The sequence below is a fragment of the Sciurus carolinensis genome, chromosome 1 (genome assembly GCF_902686445.1).
Source record: "Sciurus carolinensis chromosome 1, mSciCar1.2, whole genome shotgun sequence".
Taxonomy (NCBI): domain Eukaryota; kingdom Metazoa; phylum Chordata; class Mammalia; order Rodentia; family Sciuridae; genus Sciurus; species Sciurus carolinensis.
This window is the reverse complement of record NC_062213.1, coordinates 101,431,594-101,456,246: the sequence shown is the minus strand read 5'-3', so window position 1 is coordinate 101,456,246 and position 24,653 is coordinate 101,431,594. Positions and strand designations below refer to the sequence as shown.

Here is a 24,653-nt window from a genome sequence, read left to right as displayed (position 1 = left end):
CATCACTAACAGAATAGATCTCGTGGAAGACAGAATCTCAGACAATGAAGGCAAAATATTCAATCTTGAAAATAAAGTTGAACAAACTGAGAAGATGTTAAGAAGTCATGAATGGAACACTCCAAGAATTATGGGATATCATGACAAGACCAAATTTAAGAATTATTGGGATTGAGGAAGGTACAGAGATACAAACCAAAGGAATGAACACCTGTTCAATGAAACAATATCAGAAAATTTCCCAAACCTGAAGAATGAAATGGAAAATCAAATACAAGAGGCTTACAGAACACCAAATGCACAAAATCACAACAGATCCACACCAAGGCACATTATAATGAAAATATCTCACATACAAGATAAAGATTGGATTTTAAAGACTGCGAGAGAAAAGCATCAGATTACATAAGGGGAAATCAATATGGATATCAACAGATTTCTCAGCCCAGACTCTAAAAACAAGAAGGGCCTGGAACAATATATTTCAAGCTCTGAAAGAACATGGATGCCAACCTAGAATCCTAGACTCAGCAAAACTAACCTTCAGACTTGACAATGAAATAAAATCTTTCCATGATAAACAAAAGTTAAAAGAACTTACAAATAACCTGCACTACAGAACATTCTCAGTAAAATATTTTGTGAGGAGGAAGTGAAAAACACAATACAAGTCAGAAAAGGGAGGAACTATCCTAAAGGAAAAGTCAATCAAAGGAGAAACCAAGTCAAGTTAAAAACCAAAAATAAGCCAAAATTACCAGGAATACAAATCATATCAAAATATAACCCTGAATGTTAATGGCCTAAACTCAATAATCAGAAGACATAGACTGGCATATTGGAATAAAAAGAAAGACCCAACAATATGCTGCCTTCAAGAGACTCATCTCATAGAAAAAGACATTCACAGACCAAAGGTGAGAGGATGGGGAAAAACATACCATGCACATGGACCCAGTAAAAAAGCAAGTGTCTCCATCCAAATATCCAAATATCAGATAAAGTGGACTTCAAACCTAAGTTAGTAAGAAGGGATAAAGAAGGACATTTCATACTGCTTAAGGGAAGCATAAAACAGCAAGATATAACAATTTTAAATATTTATGCCCCAACAATGGAGCATCTATGTACATCAAACAAACCCTTCTCAATTTTAAGAATCAAATAGACCAAAACACAATAACAGTGGGGGACTTTAACACACTGCTCTCACCACTGGATAGATCCTCCAAACAAAAACTGAACAAAGATATTATACAACTAAATAATATAATCAATGATATTTTCTTAACAGGTATACAGAGTATTTCATCCATCATCGAGCGAATATACTTTCTTCTCAGCAGTTCATGGATCCTTCTCCAAAATAGACCATATGTTATGCCACAAAGAAGCAAGTAATAAAAAAAAAATAGAGATACTACCTTGTATCCTATCAGACCATAATGAAATGCAATTAGAAAGCAACAATAAATAACAAACAAAAACTATTCATACACCTGGAGACTAAATAATATGCTACTGAATGATGCAGTGATAACAGAAGACATCAGGGAAGAAATAAAAAAATTCTTAGCGATAAATGAGAACAACAACACAACATATCAAAATCTCTGGGACACTCTGAAAGCAGTACTAAGAGGAAAGTTCATTGCATTGAAATCATACATTAAAAAAATAAAAAGTCAACAACTAAATGATCTAATATTACATCTCAAAGCCCTAGAAAAAGAAGAACAGATCAACACCAAAAATAGTAGAAGACAGGAAATAATTAAAATTAGAGCTGAAATCAATGAAATTGAAACAAGAGAAACAACTCAAAAAATTGACAAAACAAAAAGTTGATTCTTTGAAAAAGTAAACAAAATTCATAAACCCTTAGCCACACTAACAAAGAGGAGAGAGAAAACTCAAATTACTAGAATTTGTGATGAAAAAGGAAAGATCATGACAGACACCATTGAAATACATAATACATTACTTTGAAAATCTGTACTCCAAAAATACAGAAAATATCAAAGACATTAACACATTTTTAGAGACATATGATCCTCCCAAACTGAATCAGGAAGACATACACAATCTAAACAGATCAATTTCAAGCACCAAATAGAAGAATAGACCTTAAACTATACTACAGAGCAATAGTAATAAAAACAGCATGGTATTGGCACCAAAATAGGCAGACCAACGATACAGAATAGAAGACACAGAGACGAACCCACATAAATACGGTCACCTCATACTAGACAAAGGAGCTAAAAACATACAATGGAGAAAAGATAGTCTGTTCAACAAATGGTGCTGGCAAAACTGGAAATCCATATGCAATAAAATGAAATTAAGCCTCTATCTCTCACCCTGCACAAAACTCAACTCAAAGTGGATCAAGGACTTAGGAATTAGACCAGAGACCCTGCACCTAACAGAAGACAAAGTAGCCCAAATCCTCATCATATTGATTTAGGATCAGACTTCCTTAACAAGACTCCCAAATCACAAGAAATCAAAGCAAGAATTAATAAATGGAATGGACTCAAACTAAAAAGCTTTTTCTCAGCAAAGGATACAATCAATAATGGGAAAAGAGAGCCTACAGAGTGGGAGAAAAATCTTTTCCACACACACTTCAGATAGAGCTCTTATCTCCAAAATTTGTAAAGAACTTACAAAACTTTACACCAAAAATACAAAGAACCCAATCAATAAATGGACCAAGAAACTGGACAGACACTTTACAGAAGAAGACATAATTAATAAATAAATAAGAAAGCACTCAACATGTCTAGTAATTAGAGAAATGCAAATTAAAACAACTCTAAGATTTCATCTTACCCCAATAAGAAAACAACAATAATAGATGTTGGTGTGGATGTGGGGAAAAAGGCACACTCATACTTTGCTGGTGGAGTTGCAAATTGGTGCAGACACTCTGGAAAGCAGTGTGGAGAATTCTCAGAAAACTTGGAATGGACCCACCTTTTGACCCAGTTGTCTCACTCCTTGGTTTATACCCAAAGGACTTAAAATCAGCATACTACAGTAACACAGCCACATCAATGTTTATAGCAGCTCAGTTTACAATAGCTAGATTGTGGAACCAACCTAGATGCCCTTCAACAGATGTATGGATAAAGAAAATGTGGTATACATACACACTGGAATATTATTCAGCCTTAAAGAAGAATAATATTATGGCATTTGCAAATAAATGGATGGAATTGGAGAATATCATGCTAAGTGAAGTAAGCCAATCCCAAAAAACCAAAGGCCGAATGTTTTCCCTGATAAGTTGAGAATGATATATAATGTGGGCCAAGGCAGGGGAGGGGGGATGCGGAGTGAGAGAAGAATGGAGGAACTTAAATTACGTAGAAGGAAATGAGAGGGAAGTGGGGTATGAAAAATGGTGGAATGAGACAGATATCACTACCCTATGTACATGTATGATTACATGTATGGTATGAATCTACATCATGTACAACCACAGAAACAAAATGATGTATCTCATTTGTGTACAATGAATCAAAATGCAGTCTGTAAAAAATTTTAAAAGAAAAAAATTAAAAAGTAAAATAGATTAATAACCCAAGGAGTTAGGTCATTGAATCTTGTGTCCATTATTATTTCCATGTTAAAATTATTAGTTTTGTTTGGCATAAAATATAAGACTTTTCTTAAAAATAAGCAAGGGGTAGTACTTCTATTTCTAACATTTAAAAAGCATTTCCTATGATTTTCTTCTCTTCTGTACTTGAAAACCAAAAGAAACAGAAACTTTGCATCATAATATTTAGTCTAATATTAAAGTAAAAAAAGAAGGTTAAAAAAAAGAGTACAAGGAACAATAAATGTTGGTGAGGATGTAGGGAAAAAGGTACACTCATACATTAATGTTGGGACTGCAAATTGGTGCAACCACTCTGGAAAGCAGTATGGAGAATCCTTAGAAATTTTGGAATGGAACCATCATTTGATCCAGTTGTCTGACTCCTCAGTCTATACCCAAAGGACTTAAAATTAGCATACTACAGTGATGCAAACACATCAATGTTTACAGCAGCTCAATTCACACTAGCCAAACTATGGAACCAACCTAGGTGCCCTTCAGCAGATGAATGGATAACGAAAATGTGGTATATATTACTCAATGGAATATTAGCCATAAAGAAGAATGAAATTATGGCATTTGCTAGCAAATGGATGGAACTGGAGAGTGTCATGCCGAGTGAAATAAGTCCCAAAACCAAAGGCTGAATGTTCTTTCTGATATGTGGATGCTAACACACAAGAAGGGAGGGTAGAGAGGGAAAGAATAGGAGTCCATTGGATTAGACAAAGCAGAATGAAGGGAAGGGAGGTTGGAGGGGAATAGGAAGGATGGTAGAATTAATCAGACATAACTTTCTAATCCTTGTGTTTGCATACACGACCAGGATAACTCCACATCATGTACAAACACAAGAATAGGATCCTAATTAGAATAAGTTATACTCCATGTAGGTATAATATACCAAAATACACTGTACTGTCATGTATATCTAAAAAGAAAAAGCATATCCATAAATAAAGATTCATTAGTGAACATAAACAAATTTATCCTAATATGTCTAGGAAAAAAAACAAACACCAGATCTAGATACTGAAATAGGTAAGTTCTACTGAACTTCAAAGAGGAGATACGCCCAATCATTAACCTTCCAGAGAATTAAAAATAGAGAGCCTATTCAACTTATTTTAGGAAACTATTATAACTTTGGAACAAAAAAAATACAAACAAACAAAAAGGAAAATACAAACAAGGAAAATTAGAGATCTAGCTTACCCATTAATACAGATTCAAAAATCCTAAATCAACTATTAGCGAACCAAAACAATGTATGTTTTAGAATTCCATCGTTTTTCCCCAGGAAAGGAAGGACAGTTAACAGGTGGGTGTACCAATTATGAGTCATCATCACATTAAGGGGAAGACACAAATTACAGCAATGTATTGATAAAATTAAATATTCATGGTAAAAATGACTAAGTATAACAGTGTGTTAGGACCAGAGAGGAATTTGATAAAACAAATGAAGTATCCACCACAATCTACGCAGATGTCATATTTAATGATGGCACTGTAGATCTGAAAGCTTGGCACAATGCAGACGCCAGCCTTCTCTCATGTGTTGTGCTCCATGTGACCTGGAAGTCCTAGCTCTAGCCAGGAAGACAAGCAGAGCAGTCCTTGCTTGGAGGTGATCTAATTATATACAGAGAAAGTCCCCAAACCCCACAACGGTTAGAACTTGTTGCCACTAAAGAGAACAAGAGAAACTTTCTAAAGATTCAGAATCTTTTCTGTAGGTGATTATTCGAATCCCTGCAGATCATGAAATTATCTAGATTCTGTCAGGTACCAGAATCTGCCTCAGGTGAGAAGACCTGGCTGGTGGAGGGATGTGATTTTAGAGACTTCTGTTGATCTGATGGAGAACATTAGAGTGAAAACGTGGATTCAGCAGTTCCACGGGTGCCTCAGGAAGTGTTGTCCTGGAATCACAGAGCCTGCATCCCTTGCCCCAGCTGAGAGACATAGACACTAACTGGATTTCTGTAATTTTTTCTCTTCTGACTGGCAAATCTAAGTCCTTATAAGAGACGATGCTGAATCATCCTTTCTTGCTTCTTCTGTAAAAATGAACCTGGGTCTTTTAGGCATTTTCACTCTGCTAACTGACACTCTGTTAAGCTTTGTGAGCTGAGGGTGCTGGAGAGATTGGTCAGGGGTAAGATGTCTTCCTTCCTGTTCCAGTGACTAGTCTACTGACAGGGTCTGCAACATGGTAAGCAGATCCCCGCAGGGGGGTCTCCAGAGGCAGGAACTTGTGCAGCACTTCACATGGGTAGCACATAGCAGCTGGAGGCACCCAGTGGCCAGCAGCCATTCCAGCAGCCCCCCGTTTTAGAGTGGAGTGTATTTAAATGATGGCTGAAATATCTTCCTGTGAACAACTTTCCTCAGTACCCCTGAATGCCTCGGTGAGACACCTGCCTGTGAATGGCTTTTCCTAATACTTTATAGGTTGGGTTTCTGGCAAGAGCCACCAGGGTGGATCTCTTTTGTGAAGTGCCTGTAGAACTCTTTGCTCCTTTTCTATTAGATTGTCCTTTTATCATTGATTTATCAGTCATTTATAGTATCCTTTGTCAGTTATAGGTTATTCACTATCTTATTCAAATAATAAGACAGAATCATACCTTAGATGGGAGATAGAATTGTATTCCATACAAAGAAAAAGCAGAGACATGCTAAAAGAAATTTATTAAAGCACATTATTAGGCAGATATTTTTACAATCACGATAAGGGAAGACAGATGACAGGAAACTCAGAAACCAGAATGGCTTAAGATATTCTGTATGGTGAAAAGCATTATAAAAATTAACTACAAATAACAGATTGACAAAACTGATTTGCAAAATCAGTTAGCTCCAACAAATTATTTAAATAGCTCCAACAAATTATTTAAAGCAGAGAATGGGCGAAGAATATGAAAAATTTTACCACAATGACAAAAGAGTAGATCAATTTTCATCTACTAAGCTCAACCCCAGTAGACAGAGAATGTCAATTAAAATAATGAGCTATCCTCTTTTTCAAATGCAAATCTATATAAAAGACTACATTAAAGACTTCTATTCAAACATTGTAGAAATATAAACCTTACAGACAACTAAGGTCATAATCATAACCATCACCTCCCAAAATTTCCTTCTGCCTCCTTTACTATTATTATAGTTGTGTGTACATGTGGGTGTTAGTCGGTTTTCCATCACTGTGAGAAGATGCCTGAGGTAATAAACTTAAAAAGAGAATTTGCTGGGTGTGGTGGCACATGCCTGTAATCCCAACCTCTCAGGAGGCTGGGGCAGGAGGATTATAAGTTCAAAGCTAACCTCAGCAAAAGCGAGGCACTAAGTAATTCTAAATAAAATACAAAAAAGTGCTGGGGATCTGGCTCAGTGGTTAAGTGTCCCTGAGTTCAATCCCCAGTACCAAAAAAAAAAAAAAAAAAAAAAAAAAAAAAAAAAGAGAATTCATTTTGGCTCTTGGTTTTGGAGGTTTCAGACCATGGTCACTTGGTTCATTGCTTTAGGGCCTATAGGGCAAGGCAACACATCATGGCGGTAGTGCATGGTGAAAGGAAGCTGCTCACTTCATAGTCAGGAATGGGGGCAGGCAGAAAAAGAGGGAGATGGGAGTTGCAGGGAGGGAAGGGGCTGGAATCCCAATATCTCCCTCAAGGCACATCCCCGATGACCTAACTTCTCCCAACAAGGCCTCATCTCTTAAAAATTTCATCACTCCCAATAGCCCTCCAGGTGGGGAACCAAACCTTTAATACATGGGCCTTTGGAGGACATTTCAGCTCCAACTGCAGGAGCGTGGTAAGAACACAACATGAGTGCAGCCTCTATGTACATTTCAGATACACCACACACTATGGTTGAATATGGGCACTATGCTGTAGAGGAGACCCCCAGACCTTATTTATTTTGCATAACTGAAGCTTCATACCCTTTGAACTTCGTACCTTCTTTTCTCCTGTTCCCAACACCTGTATGCTAACAAGTATCTGCCTCTAGGACTTTTGAGTATTTTGTTTCATATATAAGCCATATCATACAGAATCTGTATTTCTGTTTTTGGATTATTTTGCTTGACATCATGCCTTAAAACATAATTTCTGTACCTCTAAAGACATATCAAGAGATGGAGAACAAATCACACCCAAACAGTCCTATGTGGGGAGCATATGGAGAGGTATGCAGGATTGGCATATAATGCTGGTTTTCATTTGCTACTCTTATCACTCAGTGTGTGTGTGTGTGTGTGTGTGTGTGTGTGTGCCTTCATGATATGCATACATGACTTTAGTGAATAAAGCCGTGTGTCAAGCAGGCTGTTTCCACAAGGCTCTATGTCCAATACACAGATGCTGCAGGGTCAAGCATACAGACTAGACTGTAGCAAAAGGAACTTCATCCCTCAAGAAATTCTCAAGCAGCCTAAAGGAAAATGGTACAGAGAAAAACAACAATGAATTGGATCAATCCAGGAGATGGATTCCAATTGCCCTTGTCACATTAGGCTGTTTGTGTGACTTGAAAAAAGCAAACAGAATTACAGACTGGGGAAACTGCAGTTTCTGGTTGCCAACATGAACCAGGACCTCAAACACATTCCTCCCTGGTCAGCTGTCCTGAGTTGTCTTCTCCCCTTCACCTCCACCAGCTCCTCTTTCTCAGCATTGGACTTCACAGAGAACTGATGCCTTGCAGTGGCCTCCCCTTATCTTCTCACACTTGCAGTTGTACTTCTGCCAACCTGCTAATCTCTCCACTGTCCACTGGCCTCCTGCTGTTTCCTGAGAGGAATGCAACAGGCTGGCCATCTTCTCCTGGATACTCTTCAGGGGCTTTCCCAACAGCACATGGAAATGGCCAGAACTTTTCCTCTAAAAAGCCATCTTCCAGGGAGATCCAAGATGGCGGACTAGAGGGAGGCTGCGTTCCTCGTCGCTCCATAACTCCAGTTTCAAGCAGAGGATATCTGTTTCTTCATGAGGCAGTTTTTGCTGCTTATTGATCCCCTGCTGTTTACCCCATTTGTCTGCTGTGATCACCTGCAGTCTGCCAGCATATTGACGCCTTTTTTGAGTGCAGATTACTCATTGTCAGGCGCCTATCATCCGCTATTTGCCTGCCTCTCACCAGTCCATCGCCTGCTTTACACCTATCCATCACCCAACGCACAAGGTTCACCTCCCAATCGTCCGACAACAGTTAGCAAACTGATCGCCGAGACTGCCAGTGGAGCACCAGCTGCCTGCTGTTGCCTGGAAGTTCACTGTGACAGTAACTGCAGGTTTGATTACACGTGGCTGCCACCATTTTGAGACAACAGCCAGGCCCCATAGGACCCCTGGCCGAACTGATGGAGCCCTGTCTCCAGGAGCCCTCAGCCCGACGGTTCACTCCCTGCCTCTGGGATCCTCACATCGACTGACTGCTCCCTACCACCAGGACTCCCAGACCAACTGACTGCACACTATCACCGGGACCCCAGACCAACTGATTGCACCTGGCCTCCAGGATTCCACAACCACACCAAACACACCCAACTTCCAGGACCCCTGCCTGACCAACCACACCCCGCCTCCAGGACCTCCAGCTGACCATGTCCACACCCTGAGCTGCAGTTCCCCATTTGCCAACATATTTGGAAGCCAGAGCGGCCATCTTGGATAATCCTGGAAGCTGTAGCTCAGATCTTTAGGTGGGGCAAAACCCATCCTGAGACGCCTGCTGGAGACTTGAAGCTCATTGTCAGGTACCTCTCATGCATCACACTACTGAACACTGGGAAGTTTCATTACTATATGACTGTTATACAGTAGATTTTCTTTTTTCTCCTTATTGAAAAATTTTAAGTTTTTATTTCTTTACTTTTCTTGCTCTCTTTTCCTTTTGTTTACCTGTTCCCTCAGAGTCTCTTTCTCCCTTTTTGGCATGCTAACATCCAATTTCTTTTGACTACACTCTCACCCTTTCTATTATCTAGAACTTCTGTATATTCTTTTCTTATCCCATTAACAGCCACATTCTACATCCCTCTGCATGTTCTTTGTCCTCCATTAGAAACTGCAGACCTTATTGCAAATCTGTTTGTTTTACTGAAGATACTATCTGAACTCATTCTGTTTATTATGACAATATTGTTAATGTCCTCATAGGGGCTATTGAGTCTAGGATTGCATAGTGTCTGAATTGGGCACTGCTAATGTTGATCTCCCCTTAAAGAAAAGGTTTTGGAAACCTATAGGGCCACTATAAGCCTATAGGGGGAAATCTGCAATACCCCAGATCTGCACTGCTAGAGGGGAAGATACATGAACAACATGAAAAAACAAGGGGAGAAAATGCTCCAAACAAATCTAGATTCTATATTAATAGAATCCAATGACAGTATGTTAGAAGAAATGTCAGAAAAGGACTTCAGATTATACATGATTAAGATGATTCGCGAAGCAAAGGATGAGATAAGAGAACAAATGCAGGCAGTGAATGATAATACCAATAAGCTGAAAGAGCAAGTGCAGGAAGCAAAAAGATCATTTCAACAAAGAGATAGAGATTCTCAAAAAAAAAAAAAAACAAAAAACCAACCAACAAAAAACAAAAAACAAACAAACAAACAAACAAAAAACCAAAAAACCAAACAGAAATCCTTGAAATGAAGGAAACAATAAACCAAATAAAAAACTCAATGGAAAGCATCACCAAAAGACTAGACCACTTGGAAGACAGAACCTCAGACAGTGAAGACAAAATATTTAATCTTGAAAATAAAGTTGCCCAAACAGAGAAAATGGTAAGAAATCATGAACAGAATCTCCAAGAACTATGGGACATCATGAAAAGACCAAATTTAAGAATTATTGGGATTGAGGAAGGCACAGAGATACAAACCAAAGGAATGAACAACCTATTCAATGAAATAATATCAGAAAAATTCCCAAACCTGAAGAATGAAATGGAAAATCAAATACAAGAGGCTTACAGAACACCAAATGCACAAAATTAAAACAGATCCACACCAAGGCACATTATAATGAAAATGCCTAACATTCAAAATAAAGATAGGATTTTGAAGACCGTGAGAGAAAAGCATCAGATTACATATAGGGGAGACCAATACGGATAGCAGCTGACTTCTCAATCCAGATTCTAAAAGCTAGAAGGGCCTGGACCAACATATTTCAAGCTCTGAAGGAACATGGTTGCCAACCAAGAATCCTATACCCAGCAAAACTAACCTTCAGATTTGAAGGTGAAATAAAATCCTTCCATGATAAACAAAAGTTAAAAGAATTTACAAATAGAAAGCCTATGCTACAGAATGTTCTCAACAAAATATTCCATGAGGAGGAAATGAAAAACAACAATGTAGGTCAGCAAAGGGAGGAACTACCTTAGAGAAAAAACACTCAAAGGAGAAACTGAGCCAACTTAAAAACCAAAAATAAGCCCAAATGACTGGGAATACAAATCATATCTCAATAATAACCCTGAATGTTTAATGGCCTAAACTCATCAATCAAAAGACATAGACTGGCAGAATGGATTAAAAAGAAAGAACCAACAATATGCTGCCTGCAAGAGACTCATCTCATAGAAAAAAAACATCCACAGACTAAAGGTGAAAGGATGGGAAAAACCTACCAAGCACATGGACTCAGTAAAAAAGTGGGGGTTTCCATCCTTATATCAGATAAAGTGGACTTCAAGCCAAAGTTAGTCAGAAGGGATAAAGAAGGACATTTCATACTGCTTAAGGGAACCATAAATCAGGAAGACATAACGATAGTAAATATTTATGCCCCAAACAATGGTGCACCCTGTACATCAAACAAATCCTTCTCAATTTCAGGAATCAAATAGACCACAACACAATAATTCTGGGTGACTTTAACGCACCACTGTCACCACTAGATAGATCTTCCAAACAAAGAAACCATAGAACTCAATAACACAATCAATAACCTAGACTTAATAGACATATATAGAATATTCTATCCATCAATGAGTGGATTCACTTTCTTCTCAGCAGTACATGGAACCTTCTCGAAAATAGACCATATATTATGCCACAAAGCAGCCCTTAGGAAATGCAAAAAAATAGAGATACTGCCTTGTGTTCTATCAGATCATAAAGGACTGAGAGTAGAAATCAATGACAAAATAAAAAACAGAAATTACTCCAACACCTGGAGACTAAATAATATGCGATTGAATGAAACATGGGTAACAGAACACATCAGGGAAGAGATAAAAAAATTCTTAGAGGTCAATGAGAAAAACGTTACAACATATCAAAATCTCTGGGACACTATGAAAGCAGTACTAAGAGGAAAATTCATTGCATGGAGTGCATTCCAGAAAAGAATAAAAAGTCAACAACTAAATTACCTAACATTACAGCTCAAAGTCCTAGAAAAAGAAGAACAGAATAACAGCAAAAGTAGAAGAAGACAGGAAATAATTAAAATCAGAGCTGAAATCAATGAAATTGAAACAAAAAAAAACAATTCAAAAATTGACAAAACAAAAAGTTGGTTCTTTGAAAAAGTAAACAAAATAGACAAACTCTTAGCCACACTAACAAAGAGGAGAGAGAAAACTCAAATTACTAAAATTCATGATGAAAAAGGAAATATCATGACAGACACCACTGAGACACATAACATAATGAGAAGCTACTTTGAAAATATGTATTCCAACAAAATAGAAACTACCGAAGACATTGACAAATTTTGAGAGACATATGCTCCTCCCAAACTGAACCAGGAGGACATGCACATTTTAAACAGATCAATATCAAGCAATGAAATAGAAGAAACCATTAAAAACCTACCATCCAAAAAAAGCCCAGGACCAGACGGATTCTCAGCCGAGTTCTACAAGACCTTCAAAGAAGAACTCATTCCAATACTTCTCAAAGTATTCCAGGAAATAGAAAAGGAGGGTACCCTACCAAACTCATTCTATGAAGCTAATATCACTCTCATACACAAACCAGGAAAAGACACATCAAGGAAAGAAAATTTTAGACCAATATCCTTGATGAATATAGATGCAAAGATCCTTAACAAAATATTGGCAAACCATATCCAAAAACATATTAAGAAAATCGTGCACCACGATCAAGTGGAGTTCATCCCTGGAATGCAAGGATGGTTTAAAATTCATAATTCAATAAACGTAATCAACCATGTAATAGACTTAAGGATAAGAATCATATGGTTATTTCAATTGATGCAGAAAAAGTGTTTGACAAAATACAACACCCCTTCATGCTCAAAACACTAGAAAAAAATAGGGATAGTAGGAACATACCTGAACATTGTAAAGGCTATTTATGCTAAGTCCAAGGCCAACATCATTCTTAATGGAGAAAAACTGAAACCATTCCCTTTCAAAACGGGAACAAGACAGGGATGTCCTCTTTCACCACTTCTATTCAACATTGTCCTCGAAACTCTAGTCAATTAGACTAAAGAAATAAAAGGGATACAAATAGGAAAAGAAGAACTTAAGCTGTCACTATTTGCTGATGACATGATTCTATATTTAGATGATCCAAAAACCTCCTCCAGAAAACTTCTAGAACTCCTCGATGAATTCAGCAAAACAGCAGGCTATAAAATCAACACACATAAATCTAAAACATTTTTATATGCAAGTGATGAAACATCTGAAAGGGAAATGAGGAAAACAATCCATTTGCAATAGCCTCAAAAAAAAAAAAATACTTGGGAATCAATCTAACCAAAGAGGTAAAAATCTCTACATTGAAAACTACAAAACATTGAAGAAAGAAATTGAGGAAGACCTTAGAAGATGGAAAGATCTCCCATGACCTTGGATAGGCAGAATTAATATTGTCAAAATGGCCATACTACCAAAAGTGCTATACAGATTCAATGCAATTCCAATTAAAATCCCAATAATGTACCTTACAGAAATAGAGCAAGCAATCATGAAATTCATCTGGAAGAATAAGAAACCCAGAATAGCTAAAGCAATCCTTAGCAGGAAGAGTGAAACGGGGTATCGCGATATCAGAACTTCAACTATACTACAAAGCAATAGTAACAAAAACAGCATGGTATTGGCACCAAAATAGACAGGTAGATCAACGGAACAGAATAGAGGACACGGACACAAACCCAAATAAATACAATTTTCTCAGACTAGACAAAGGTGCCAAAAATATGCAATGGAGAAAAGATAGCCCTTTCAACAAATGGTGCTGGGAAAACTGGAAATCCATATGCAACAGAATGAAACTAAACACCTATCTCTCATCCTGCACAAAAATCAACTCACAATTGATCAAGGACCTCGGAATCAGACCAGAGACCCTGCATCTTAAAGAAGAAAAAGTAGGTCCAAATCTTCAACCTGTTGGCTTAGGATCAGACTTCCTTAACAGGACTCCCATAGCACAAGAAATAAAAGCAAGAATCAATAACTGGGATAGATTCAAACTAAATAGCTTTCTCTCAGCAAAGGAAACTATCAGCAATGCGAAGAGAGACCATACAGAGTGGGAGAATATCTTTGCCACTCATACTTCAGATAGAGCACTAATTTCCAGAATATATAAAGAACTCAAAAAACTCTGCACGAAGAATACAAATAACCCAATCAACAAATGGGCTAAGGAACAGACACTTCACAGAAAAAGATCTATAAGCAATCAACAAACATATGAAAAAATGTTCACCGTCTTTAGTAATAAGAGAAATGCAAATCAAAACTACCTTAAGATTCCATCTCACCCCAATTAGAATGGTGATCATCAAGAATAGAAGCAACAATAGGTGTTGGAGAGGATGTGGGGAAAAAGGTACACTCATACATTGCTGGTGGGGATGCAAATTAGTGCAGCCACTCTGGAAAGCAGTGTGGAGATTCCTTAGAAAACTTGGAATGCACCCACCACTTGACCCAGCTATTCCACTCCTCAGCCTATACCCAAAGGACTTAAAATCAGTATACTACAGAGATACAGTCACATCAATGTTCATAGCCGCTCAATTCACAATAGCCAGATTGTGGAACCAACCTAGATGTCCTTCAAGTGATGAATGGATAAAGAAACTGTGAGATATATATATATATATATATATATATATATATATATATATATATATACACAATGGAATATTACTCAGCCATAAAGAATAATAAAATTATAGCATCTGCAGGCAAATGGATGAAATTGGAGAATATCATGCTAAGTGAGATAAGCCAATCTCAAAAAACCAAAGGACAAATGATCTTGCTGATGAGCAGATGATGACACATAATGGGGGGTAGGAGGGGAGCAAGAATGGAGGAAGGAGGGATTGTATAGAGGGCAAAGAGGGATGGGAGCGGTGGGGGGGAAGGAAAAAATAACAGAATGAATCAAACATCATTACCCTATGTAAATGTATGATTACACAAATGGTATGCTCTTACTCCATGTACAAACAGAAACAACATGTATCCCGTTTGTTTACAATAAAAATAAATTTTAAGAAAAACCATCTTCCTCTCATAGACTCCCCACCAGCCACTTTTCTATCTTTCCTCTCTTCTTCATATCCAATTTCTTGAAGATGTGGGCTAGGTTTGTGATTTCCTCTTTCTAACTTCCAGGTTACATCCAAACGTACTGATATCTGACCCGTTTATCAGTGTTTCCTAAAAGACTTGGCACTAAATTTACTATGACATCCCATTGACCACCACATCTTTCATTTCACCTATTCTATGCTTGCTCTTATATCCATGACCACTCTTTTGAAGGTCATTGCAAACTTCTTCCTTCTGACTGATCTTAAATCCTAGAGTTCCTGAGGGCTATCTGCTCATTCCATGCAGCCCCATGAGGTATGGCCATCAGCATTCACTGTTTTAATCTGCAGCCCTGTGCCCATGGCATGGGCTCAGCTCCAGCCCATACACCTCACCTCAGTGATGTCCATGTATCTTACTGAAGTTTAGAAATCCCTTCTTTAATATTCCTGCATCACATGTCCCAAGTAGAGCTTGACACATTTCTTCCCCTTACCTAAATCTACTTGTTCTGATGGTTTCTTCTCTTAAGTTGTTGGAGTCATGATACTCAACCTTTGCTGAAGCCAGAAACAAACATTTAAACCATTCTTGCCTCTTTCATGCCAAAGACTCTATTCAAATATTAAGTCCAACAGAGTCTATGTTGCTTCACAACTTTGGAAGTGTCATGTTGGTCCTGCCTTAGAGAGACAAGAGAATTTACTGTAGAGAACATGTGCTCTGGACTGAACTGCCTAAACTGGCAGAGACTGTCAGCTACCACCACCACCTGACCAAGGGGCAGCTGCAATTTCCTCAGGTGTCAAATATGGTGATAATAGTACAGCTCATGACATAGGGTAATTGTGAAGACTGAACAAGCCATCTTATGCAAAGAGCTTAGAATGGTCCTGGTCCACATAAGCCCTCTGTAAATGCCAGACTTCATTTCCTAAGAAATTTCCTAAGAAAAAACTGAAAATGCTACCCTTCTCTCAGAATTCCTCCAAGTCACCTTATGACTCTGGGATTTGCCCTTTCTGTGGAAACTGTTCCCTCTGTCTTGAGGTGGGGACTCTTACCTTCGTAGCCATCTCTCACCTGTCACTCAGACTACAAAAACAACCAGCTATTTGCCTTTCTCAGAAAATTCCTGGACTTCCCTCTTCTAACAAGTCCTTACCCTAGATTCTCCCACACAGCATAGGGACACCAAAAATCAAATCTTGCTGATGCCCAGCACCCTGAGGAGGCACAGCAGAAAAGCCACCAGGCAAAATGTGCACAGGAACTGCCTCATGCCTGGGTACACGGATGAAGCCTCTGGAGCCTCTCTGCAGCCAAGGCTGATGCAGGGGACAGGGGCTGCGATGTAGAGTCTGCACTCGCGCACTCTGATTCTCAAGTCAACTTTTCAACTCTTGAGGGTTTTGGTGTTCCATCCTTCTGCTGCAGGACCCCAGCGGGACAGCCAGTCAGGTAAGCAGAGCGGCCCAAGAAACATCCAATTGCTACCGTTGTTCCAGGGCTCATAGAACAGACTAGAAGATGAGGACACAGCGGACCTTTAACGAGCTCTCTTTCGCTCCCCCTATTTCTCCATACCTTTCCCATTCCTCAAACTGCTCTCTGCTCCCCTCCAACCCACATGATAGCAGCCCCCTTCGCCTTGATTCTCGCGCACCTTTCCCTCGATTCAGCCACGCGCGCCCAACGCACCGCCCAGAAAACGAACTGGATGCGTTGGGCAGGGCGCGCGCTTTGGGTACAGTCAGCTAGACCTGGCCCCCAGAGGACAGTGTTCCCCTCAGTCTCTACTGGGGGAGCTCTGCCCTTGGCGCTCCGGCGCCTCTAGCGGCAGTCCATGGAAGTCTGACTCGCCAGGTTGGAGTTGCCCCCGCAACTCCTGAGGAGGGAACAGACCAAGGAGGGAATAGACTATGGGGTCCGTGCACACCCTCCTCTGCCAAGGCCTCCCGCTCCCCGTGCTGGTTCTGGCCCTGCTCCTCCTTGACTCTCTGGGCGACGACTTACTTTTTCACCAACTGGAATTTGACTCCTACGAAATCATCATCCCCAGGAAGCTGAGCTTCTGGCGAGAGGAGCAGGGTATCCCCAATTCCGTGTCCTACCTCCTGCACTTAGAAGGTAAGAAGCACATCATCCACCTGTGGCCCAAGAAACTTCTGTTGCCGCAACATCTGCGCGTTTTCTCCTTCACAGAACAGGGCCAGCTGCTGGAGGATCACCCTTATATACCCAAGGACTGCAACTATATAGGTTCGGTGGAAGGGTTTCAGGACTCTGGGGCCACTCTAAGCACATGCATGGGGGGTCTCCGAGGCATACTGACCATCGATGCCAAACAGTACCAAATCGAGCCCCTCAAGGCCTCGTCCACTTTTGAACATGTCGTGTATCTCCTGAAGAAAGAGTTAAGCAATCAGACCTGTGGTTTGAGTTATGATGGAACAAAAAGGCATATGGCCCAACAGGAGGATATGGCTAGGATAAGGGACTATTCTGGATCCTATAAACACCGAAAGTATTTGGAATTGGTCATGGTTTTTGATGAGACTAGATATCATTTTTTGAATTCCAATCTTTCTATAATTGTGTCTGATGCCATTATTTTGACTGGGATTATGGACACCTACTTTCAAGATCTCAATATGAGGATATATCTATCAGCCATTGAAGTATGGACAGATCACAACAGAGTAGATGTTGAACACTCTACTTTAGCTGAAGTATTAAACCAATTTGTACATTATAGAAAAAACACACTAAATTCTCGGCTCCCTGCAGATTGGGCACATTTCTATATTAACAGAAAATATACAGATGCCCTTGCATGGTCCTGGGGAAGAGTGTGTAGTAGAGATGCAGCTGGATCAGTAAGTAGCTTTCTAGATTTAAATGTCCTTGGACCTGCCACTTGGACTGCTCATGAACTGGGTCATTCTGTGGGAATGTTACATGATGAAGAATACTGCCACTGTAGAGGTAGGAAGAGTTGCATCATGGGCACAGGACGAACTGGGTTTAGTAATTGCAGTTACGAATCTTTTTTTGCATACGTATCTGTAGCAGCAAAATGCCTAAATAATATCCCAGATCTAGATACTCTGTTTACCAGATGTGGAAACAAGATTGTGGAACCAAAAGAGGAATGTGATTGTGGTACACGCGATGAATGTCATGACGACTTGTGTTGTGGAACTAATTGTAAATTTAAACTGGGAGCCAACTGTAGCATTGGACTTTGCTGTCACAAATGTAACTTTCTTCCATCTGGATTTATGTGTAGGCAGGAAGAAAATGAATGTGATCTTGCAGAGTATTGTGATGGGACCTCAGGTTTCTGCCCAGCTGACACTTACAAGCAGGATGGGACCCCTTGCAAGTATGAAGGCTATTGTTATCGTAAGGGGTGCCGATCCAGATACATGCAGTGCCAAAGCATTTTTGGACATGATGCTAGGGAGGCACCTAATAAGTGCTATGATGTAATTAATTTAAAAGGCGATCAATTTGGTAACTGTGAGATACAAGATGTCTCTACATATGTAAAGTGTGAGAAGGCAAATGCGATATGTGGCAGGCTGCAGTGTATAAATGTCAAAAAGATCCCTGACTTGCCAGACCACACAATTATAATATCCACCCATCTGCGAGAGGACAATCTCATGTGCTGGGGCACAGGCTACCATCTAGCCATGAAGCCCATGGGGATACCTGACATAGGTGTGATAAATGACGGCACCTCCTGTGGTGAGAACCGGGTATGTTTTAACAAAAATTGTGTCAATAACTCAGTCCTGAAGTTTGACTGTTTGCCTGAGAAGTGCAATGGCCGAGGTGTTTGCAACGCAAAGAAACACTGCCACTGCATGTATGGCTGGGCCCCTCCATTCTGTGAGGAGGAGGGGTTTGGAGGGAGCATCGACAGTGGACCCCCAGGACCACAGAAGGATCAGGAGTCCTCAACAATTCAGGTTATAGCTATTATGCTTTTGCGCCTTATTTTACTTGTCATCTCAGCAATTTTTGTGTTTTTCAGGCAACTTAGAGCAAAATCTTCACAATCCAAGCAGAAAATACAACCAACTAAGACTATGCCAACAGATCCTGAGCGAGAAATGCCAAGAAATGAATAAAGTAACCAGGCGATCCTTAGTCATTTGATAACATAGACTCAGTTATTTAACAAGCTTATCACTTATCCAAACTACTCTTCTTTCTTCTCCCAAAACTTTTTAACTTAAATTTCACACCCATTCAATCAGCAAATAAATGACATTCTTGTTTTGGAAAAAAATCAGTGCATTTTATTTTCCTAGTATTCACTTGTCCCTCCATTTGTAATCAAGTTTTGGGTGACCTGGAAAGAATGCCCTAATGGCTTTTCTGAACACTAAAACTCTGAAATTACCACAGTTTTGTTGTTGTCATTTTGTTTTGTGGTACTGCGGACTGAAGATTGAACCCAGGGCCTGGTGCATGCTAGGCAAGTACTCTACCACTGAGCTACATCTCCAGCCCTCCACGGTTTTCAAAGTGTAGCCCTGTCTTAGAATTCCAATAAATGAAGAAATGATCTGCCTCTCCCTCTGCATCCTTTAACTTGCTCACTGCTGAGGGCTGCACCTGAGCCCCATATTGCATGATAAGTGAAGATAACACCTATTATAAATAAACAGCATGAAATTAAAGCCTGTCCCTTCAATGAGCATTTTCTCTGTCATGGCCTTTCTGCAGGTCTCTCTGGCTCTACAAGGTGGGGTCTCCAACAGTGTTCGGGGTGACCTCAGTTCGGGGTCAACCACACTGATCCCTCATAACACCTGCATTGCTCCACAGTCTACAGATGATTCCCATCTTTAGCAGTGTTTGGCTGTGAGCAAATTTCTGTGTTTGGGGCATGAGCTTGCAGGACAGTCTTTGTGAGGGTGTGCCGAGGGACACCTGGCCTCGGACCTCCACACTCCCAAGTACAACAGAGGAGAGTAGGGATGCCTTTCACCCCCAAGGACCTCCATGTCTCTGCCTCCAAATCTCTGTCCCCTTCACACTGCTCTTTGGGTGGGAGGCGAGGACTGAGTGGCACTTTGCAAGGGTGGGTGCCCACCTCTCACATCCAGGCAGGGGCTTGGCCCTCCCAGACCTCTGGGCCCAAGGTGCTGGGCTGGCAGTAGGCTGGGTCTTCCTGCTCTTCTCACCCTGCCCACTGTCCCCTCCCTCCCCAGCAGCACTGCAGGCCTCAGTGCCCCACCCCAACCTTCTGTTCCTCAGCCACAAGGTGGTTCTGACCGAAGACAAGGCGGGGCAGGTTCACAGTGAAAGCCGTTCCACCTGGACGGCTTGAGGACTGTTTTCACTCAGAGGAGAACCTCAAGTGACCGGTTTTGTGCTGGTCATAACTCCAAACATGTATCAGGCTTGGCCTTCACTGGAAAGTGCCTAGAAAACCAAGGACCTTGAGTCACAGCTGCACGCTGATAGTGATGGCTAACGTTATTGAGAGCACACTATGTGCCAGGCGATGTTGTAAGAGCTTCATGTGCATTAACATGTTTTTAGCTTAAAGTAATTCTGTCAGCTTGCTGTTGTTTTTTCCCAAATAGAAACTGAGTCACAGCCAGGCTAACCTAAGCAGGTTTATACAGTTAATAAAAATGACCTTATTCAAGAAAAAGTTAATAGTAATTCAGGAACTGAATTTAGAGAGGAACATTTATTAAGAAACCATAAAGATATATGTACATTAGCAAATGTTTTTACAGTTTTCAGTAGGGTACCTAAATATGTTTACCATTTTGTGGACAGTTCAGTAGTATTTAGAATATTCACATTGTTGGACAAATAATATCCAGAACTCTTTTCATCTTGCAAAATTGAAACTGTATAGCCATTAAACAACGACTCTCTAGTCTTCCCTCTCTCCATCCCTGACAATTCCCATTCTTCCTTCTGTCACCATAAATCTGACTACCTTGATACCTCATATAAGCAGAATTTTATACTATTTTTTTCTTTCTGTGACTGGTTTACTTAGCACGATGTCTTCAGGGATCATGTATGTTGTAGTCTGTTGATAAGATAAAAATTCTCAGATATTCTGCATTTAATTACAAGGGCTGGTGGGTGGAGGAGAGGAAAGATAAGGAAAGTTAATCAGTTCATTGGGATAAGCCAAACCAACAAAAGGCTATTCCACATTCCAAGACCATATGACTTAAACCCCCACATGGTTGATAGCCAGGTGCCATTCATTGCAACCTACTTACAACCTTAACCAATTCAAAAGCAAACAGTACTTCTCCTTATGGACTGTTCTATCCCCAATCTTCTCCCACTTTGGGTTATCCTGTCCCTCTTATCCATAGCCAATGTTGATTCAATTTGTTTTCCTTTTCCAAATCTTTGTTATAAAAAATACTCTTGATTTATAGGTACAAAGGACATTTTTTTTTTTTCTAACTGCCATCTAGCCCTGGTACTGGAAGTTGCAGAAACTTGTCCAAGGGTCTGATCCTTTTCTAGCTTGCATCTATAATGTCTCAATACTCCCTTTCATTTCAAAGATCCCTCAGTCTCAAGAGTTGTTTTCACCATGTGTCAGAATTTTCTTCTTTGGTAATGCTAAATAGTATTTGAATATATCTATATTCCACAGTGTTTAACCATTCACTGGTTACTTGGGTTGCTTCCACTTTTTTTCAATTGTGAGTAGTGTTGCTGTGAACAAATATTTGTTCATGTCCTTACTTTCTTTGGGGTATTTATAAGTGGAATTGTTAGATCTTGTGGTAATTGTGTTTTTAAGTTTTTTAAACTGCCCTGCTGTCGTCCATAGCAGCTGCAGCCTTTTAAATTCCCTCAAACAGTGCACACGTGTTCCCATTTCTCTACATCTACCCTAAAACTAGAATTTTCTGGTTCTTAGAAAACAACCTTCCTAATGGTTGTAAAATGGTACTTCATGGTGATTATGATTTGCAAGTTTCCTAAAGATTAGCAATGTTGAACATCTTTCATAGGCTTAGTGGTTATTTGTATATCTTCACTAGAGAAATCTGTATTCAAATCCCTTGCCCATTGTTTAATTGGGTTGTTTGGTTTCTTATTTTTGAATAAGTGTAGTTGTTCTTTACACATTTGGAACATTAACTTTTTATCCAGTTACATGATTTGAAAATATTTTTTCCTGTTCTGTATGTTGCCTTTTAAAAATATATGGACCTTTATCTTGTTTATTTACATGTGGTGCTGAGAATCGAACCCAGGACCTCACACATGCCAGGCAAGCACTCTACCACTGACCCACAACCCCAGAACTGTATGTTGCCTTTCCATTTGGTCAATTTTGTGCTTTGGTGTGCAGACGTGTTTTATTTTTTAAAAAAATTTTTAAGTTGCTAATGGACCTTTATTTTATTTATTTATATGCAGTGCTGAGACTCGAACCCAGTGCCTCACACATGCTAGGCAAGTGCTCTACCACTAAGCTGTAGCCCCAGCCCAAGAAGTGTTTTATTTTGATTAGTACTATTTAGCTATTTTTGCTTTTGTTGTTCGTGTTTTAGTGCTACAGCCAAGAAATCCAATTGCCCAATTCAATGTTATGAACCTTTTCCCTTATGTTTTCTTCTTTTATTGTTTCAGGTCTTATACTTAAGTCTGATCCATTTTGAGTTAACTTTTATATATGGTATAAGATAAGGGTGCAGTTTTACTCTTTTGCAGGATATCCAGTTTTCCCTTGTTATGGTTTAGGTTATTTCCCCAAAAAACTCATGTGTGAGATAATATAAGAATGCCTAAGTGTGAAATGAGTAGATTATGAGAGCTATAACCTAATCAGTGGATTAATATACCGACAGATTAACTGGGTGGTAACAGTAAGCAAGTAGGGTGTGACTGGAGAAAGTAGGTTGCTGGAGGGGTGCCTTTGGGGTTTATGTTTTGTCTCTGTCAGGCAGAGCTCTCTTTCTGCTTGCTGGTTGCCATGTCTGGAGGTGTTTCCTTTGCTCCATCCTTCCATCATGATGTTTTGCCTTGTCTTAGGCCCAGAGCTATGGAGTTGGCTGACCGTGAATGGAACCTCGAAACTGTAAGCCAAAATAACCTTTTTCTCCTTTAAGTTGTTCTTCTCATGTAATTTGGTCATAGTACTGAAAAGCTGACTAAAACACAACACCCATTAATTTTTTAACTTAATGATTTTGTTAAGTTATTAAGATATTTATGTTATGTGTGTGACTGACTACTCCTAAAAGCACGACCTTACAAGTTCTCACCATGATTTTATTTTTGAAGTTTTACTGGTTTCTGTTTCACCTTATGTAATTATATATAGTGTTTCCCATTTTGATAAGGAATTTGCAAATTTTCCTAAACCTCTTTCTTAAAATTTTACCTTTGTTGTTTCTTATATTTAGTCCTATTTCTAAATATTTTTTTCCAAAGAACAATAGTGTCTGTGCTCATCATATAAAGAATTACATTCCCTTGCACATAGTATATTTCAGGTTACATTTTAAAACATTTGTTATAGAATCATTGTTATTGACCAATATTGTGACTTAAGAGATATTTGGTTGGATTCAACTCTTCCAAATATTGGTAAATATTAGCTTAATTGCTTTTTGATTCTCCCTCTCTCTCTCTCTCTCTCTCTCTCTCTCTCTCTCTCTCTCTTCCTCCCTCCCTCCCTCTCCCCACCCCCCTCCAGTGCTGGGAATTAAACACAGGGTGTCATATATGCTTTGCAAATGCTCTACCACTGATCTACACCCCAGCCTTTTCATTTCTTCTTTTTGATTCTGTCTGTTTCACATTCTTCTTCACTTTCTGTTCATATTTCTATTGTACAAACTTAAGGTATACAACATGAAGATATAAAACTTAAGGTATGCAAATACAGTGAAATGATTACTCTGGATAAGTAATTTCACATACCTATTATTTGTTAGTTACTTCTTTTGTGATAAGAACACATAAAATCTACTCTCAACAATGTTTAATTATATGGTAAAATATTATTCAAATATGAGTACAATAATACTATTGTATTATAGACTATAGTCTTCCTGCTATACGTTAGATTCATAGACTCATCTGTCCTCTAACTGCCTGTTTATGCAATTTGTTTTACCTCTCCCCATTTCCTCTCCCTCCTCACCCATGGTCACCACCATTCTACTCTTTCTTATACTTTCCCTTTCTCTTAGATACCACATAAAAGTAAGGTTGCACAGTGTTTTTCTTTTTCTCAGTGGCTTATTTTAGTTAGCACAAGTTCCTCCCAAGTTCATTCATGTTGTTGCATATGTCAATACCTCCTTTCTAAAGACTGAATCATATCTCATTGTGGATGTATACTACAATTTTGTATCTGTTCATCTACTGATGATGTGCATTTAAGTTGTTTCTGTACCTTGGCTATTGTTATTATAATGCTGCAATAAGCATGGGAATGTAGATATCT

At 39.3% G+C, this 24,653-nt stretch overlaps 1 protein-coding gene across 1 annotated transcript; it reads left to right on the top strand.

Annotated features, from left to right (window-relative positions):
- Window positions 1–17,100: 17,100 nt before the first annotated feature.
- On the top strand, window positions 17,101–19,320 carry Adam30 (ADAM metallopeptidase domain 30). The gene has a single exon (XM_047559767.1). The coding sequence runs from the start codon at window positions 17,101–17,103 to the stop codon at window positions 19,318–19,320; it is 2,220 nt and encodes a 739-aa protein (XP_047415723.1).
- The last annotated feature ends 5,333 nt before the right edge of the window (window positions 19,321–24,653 follow it).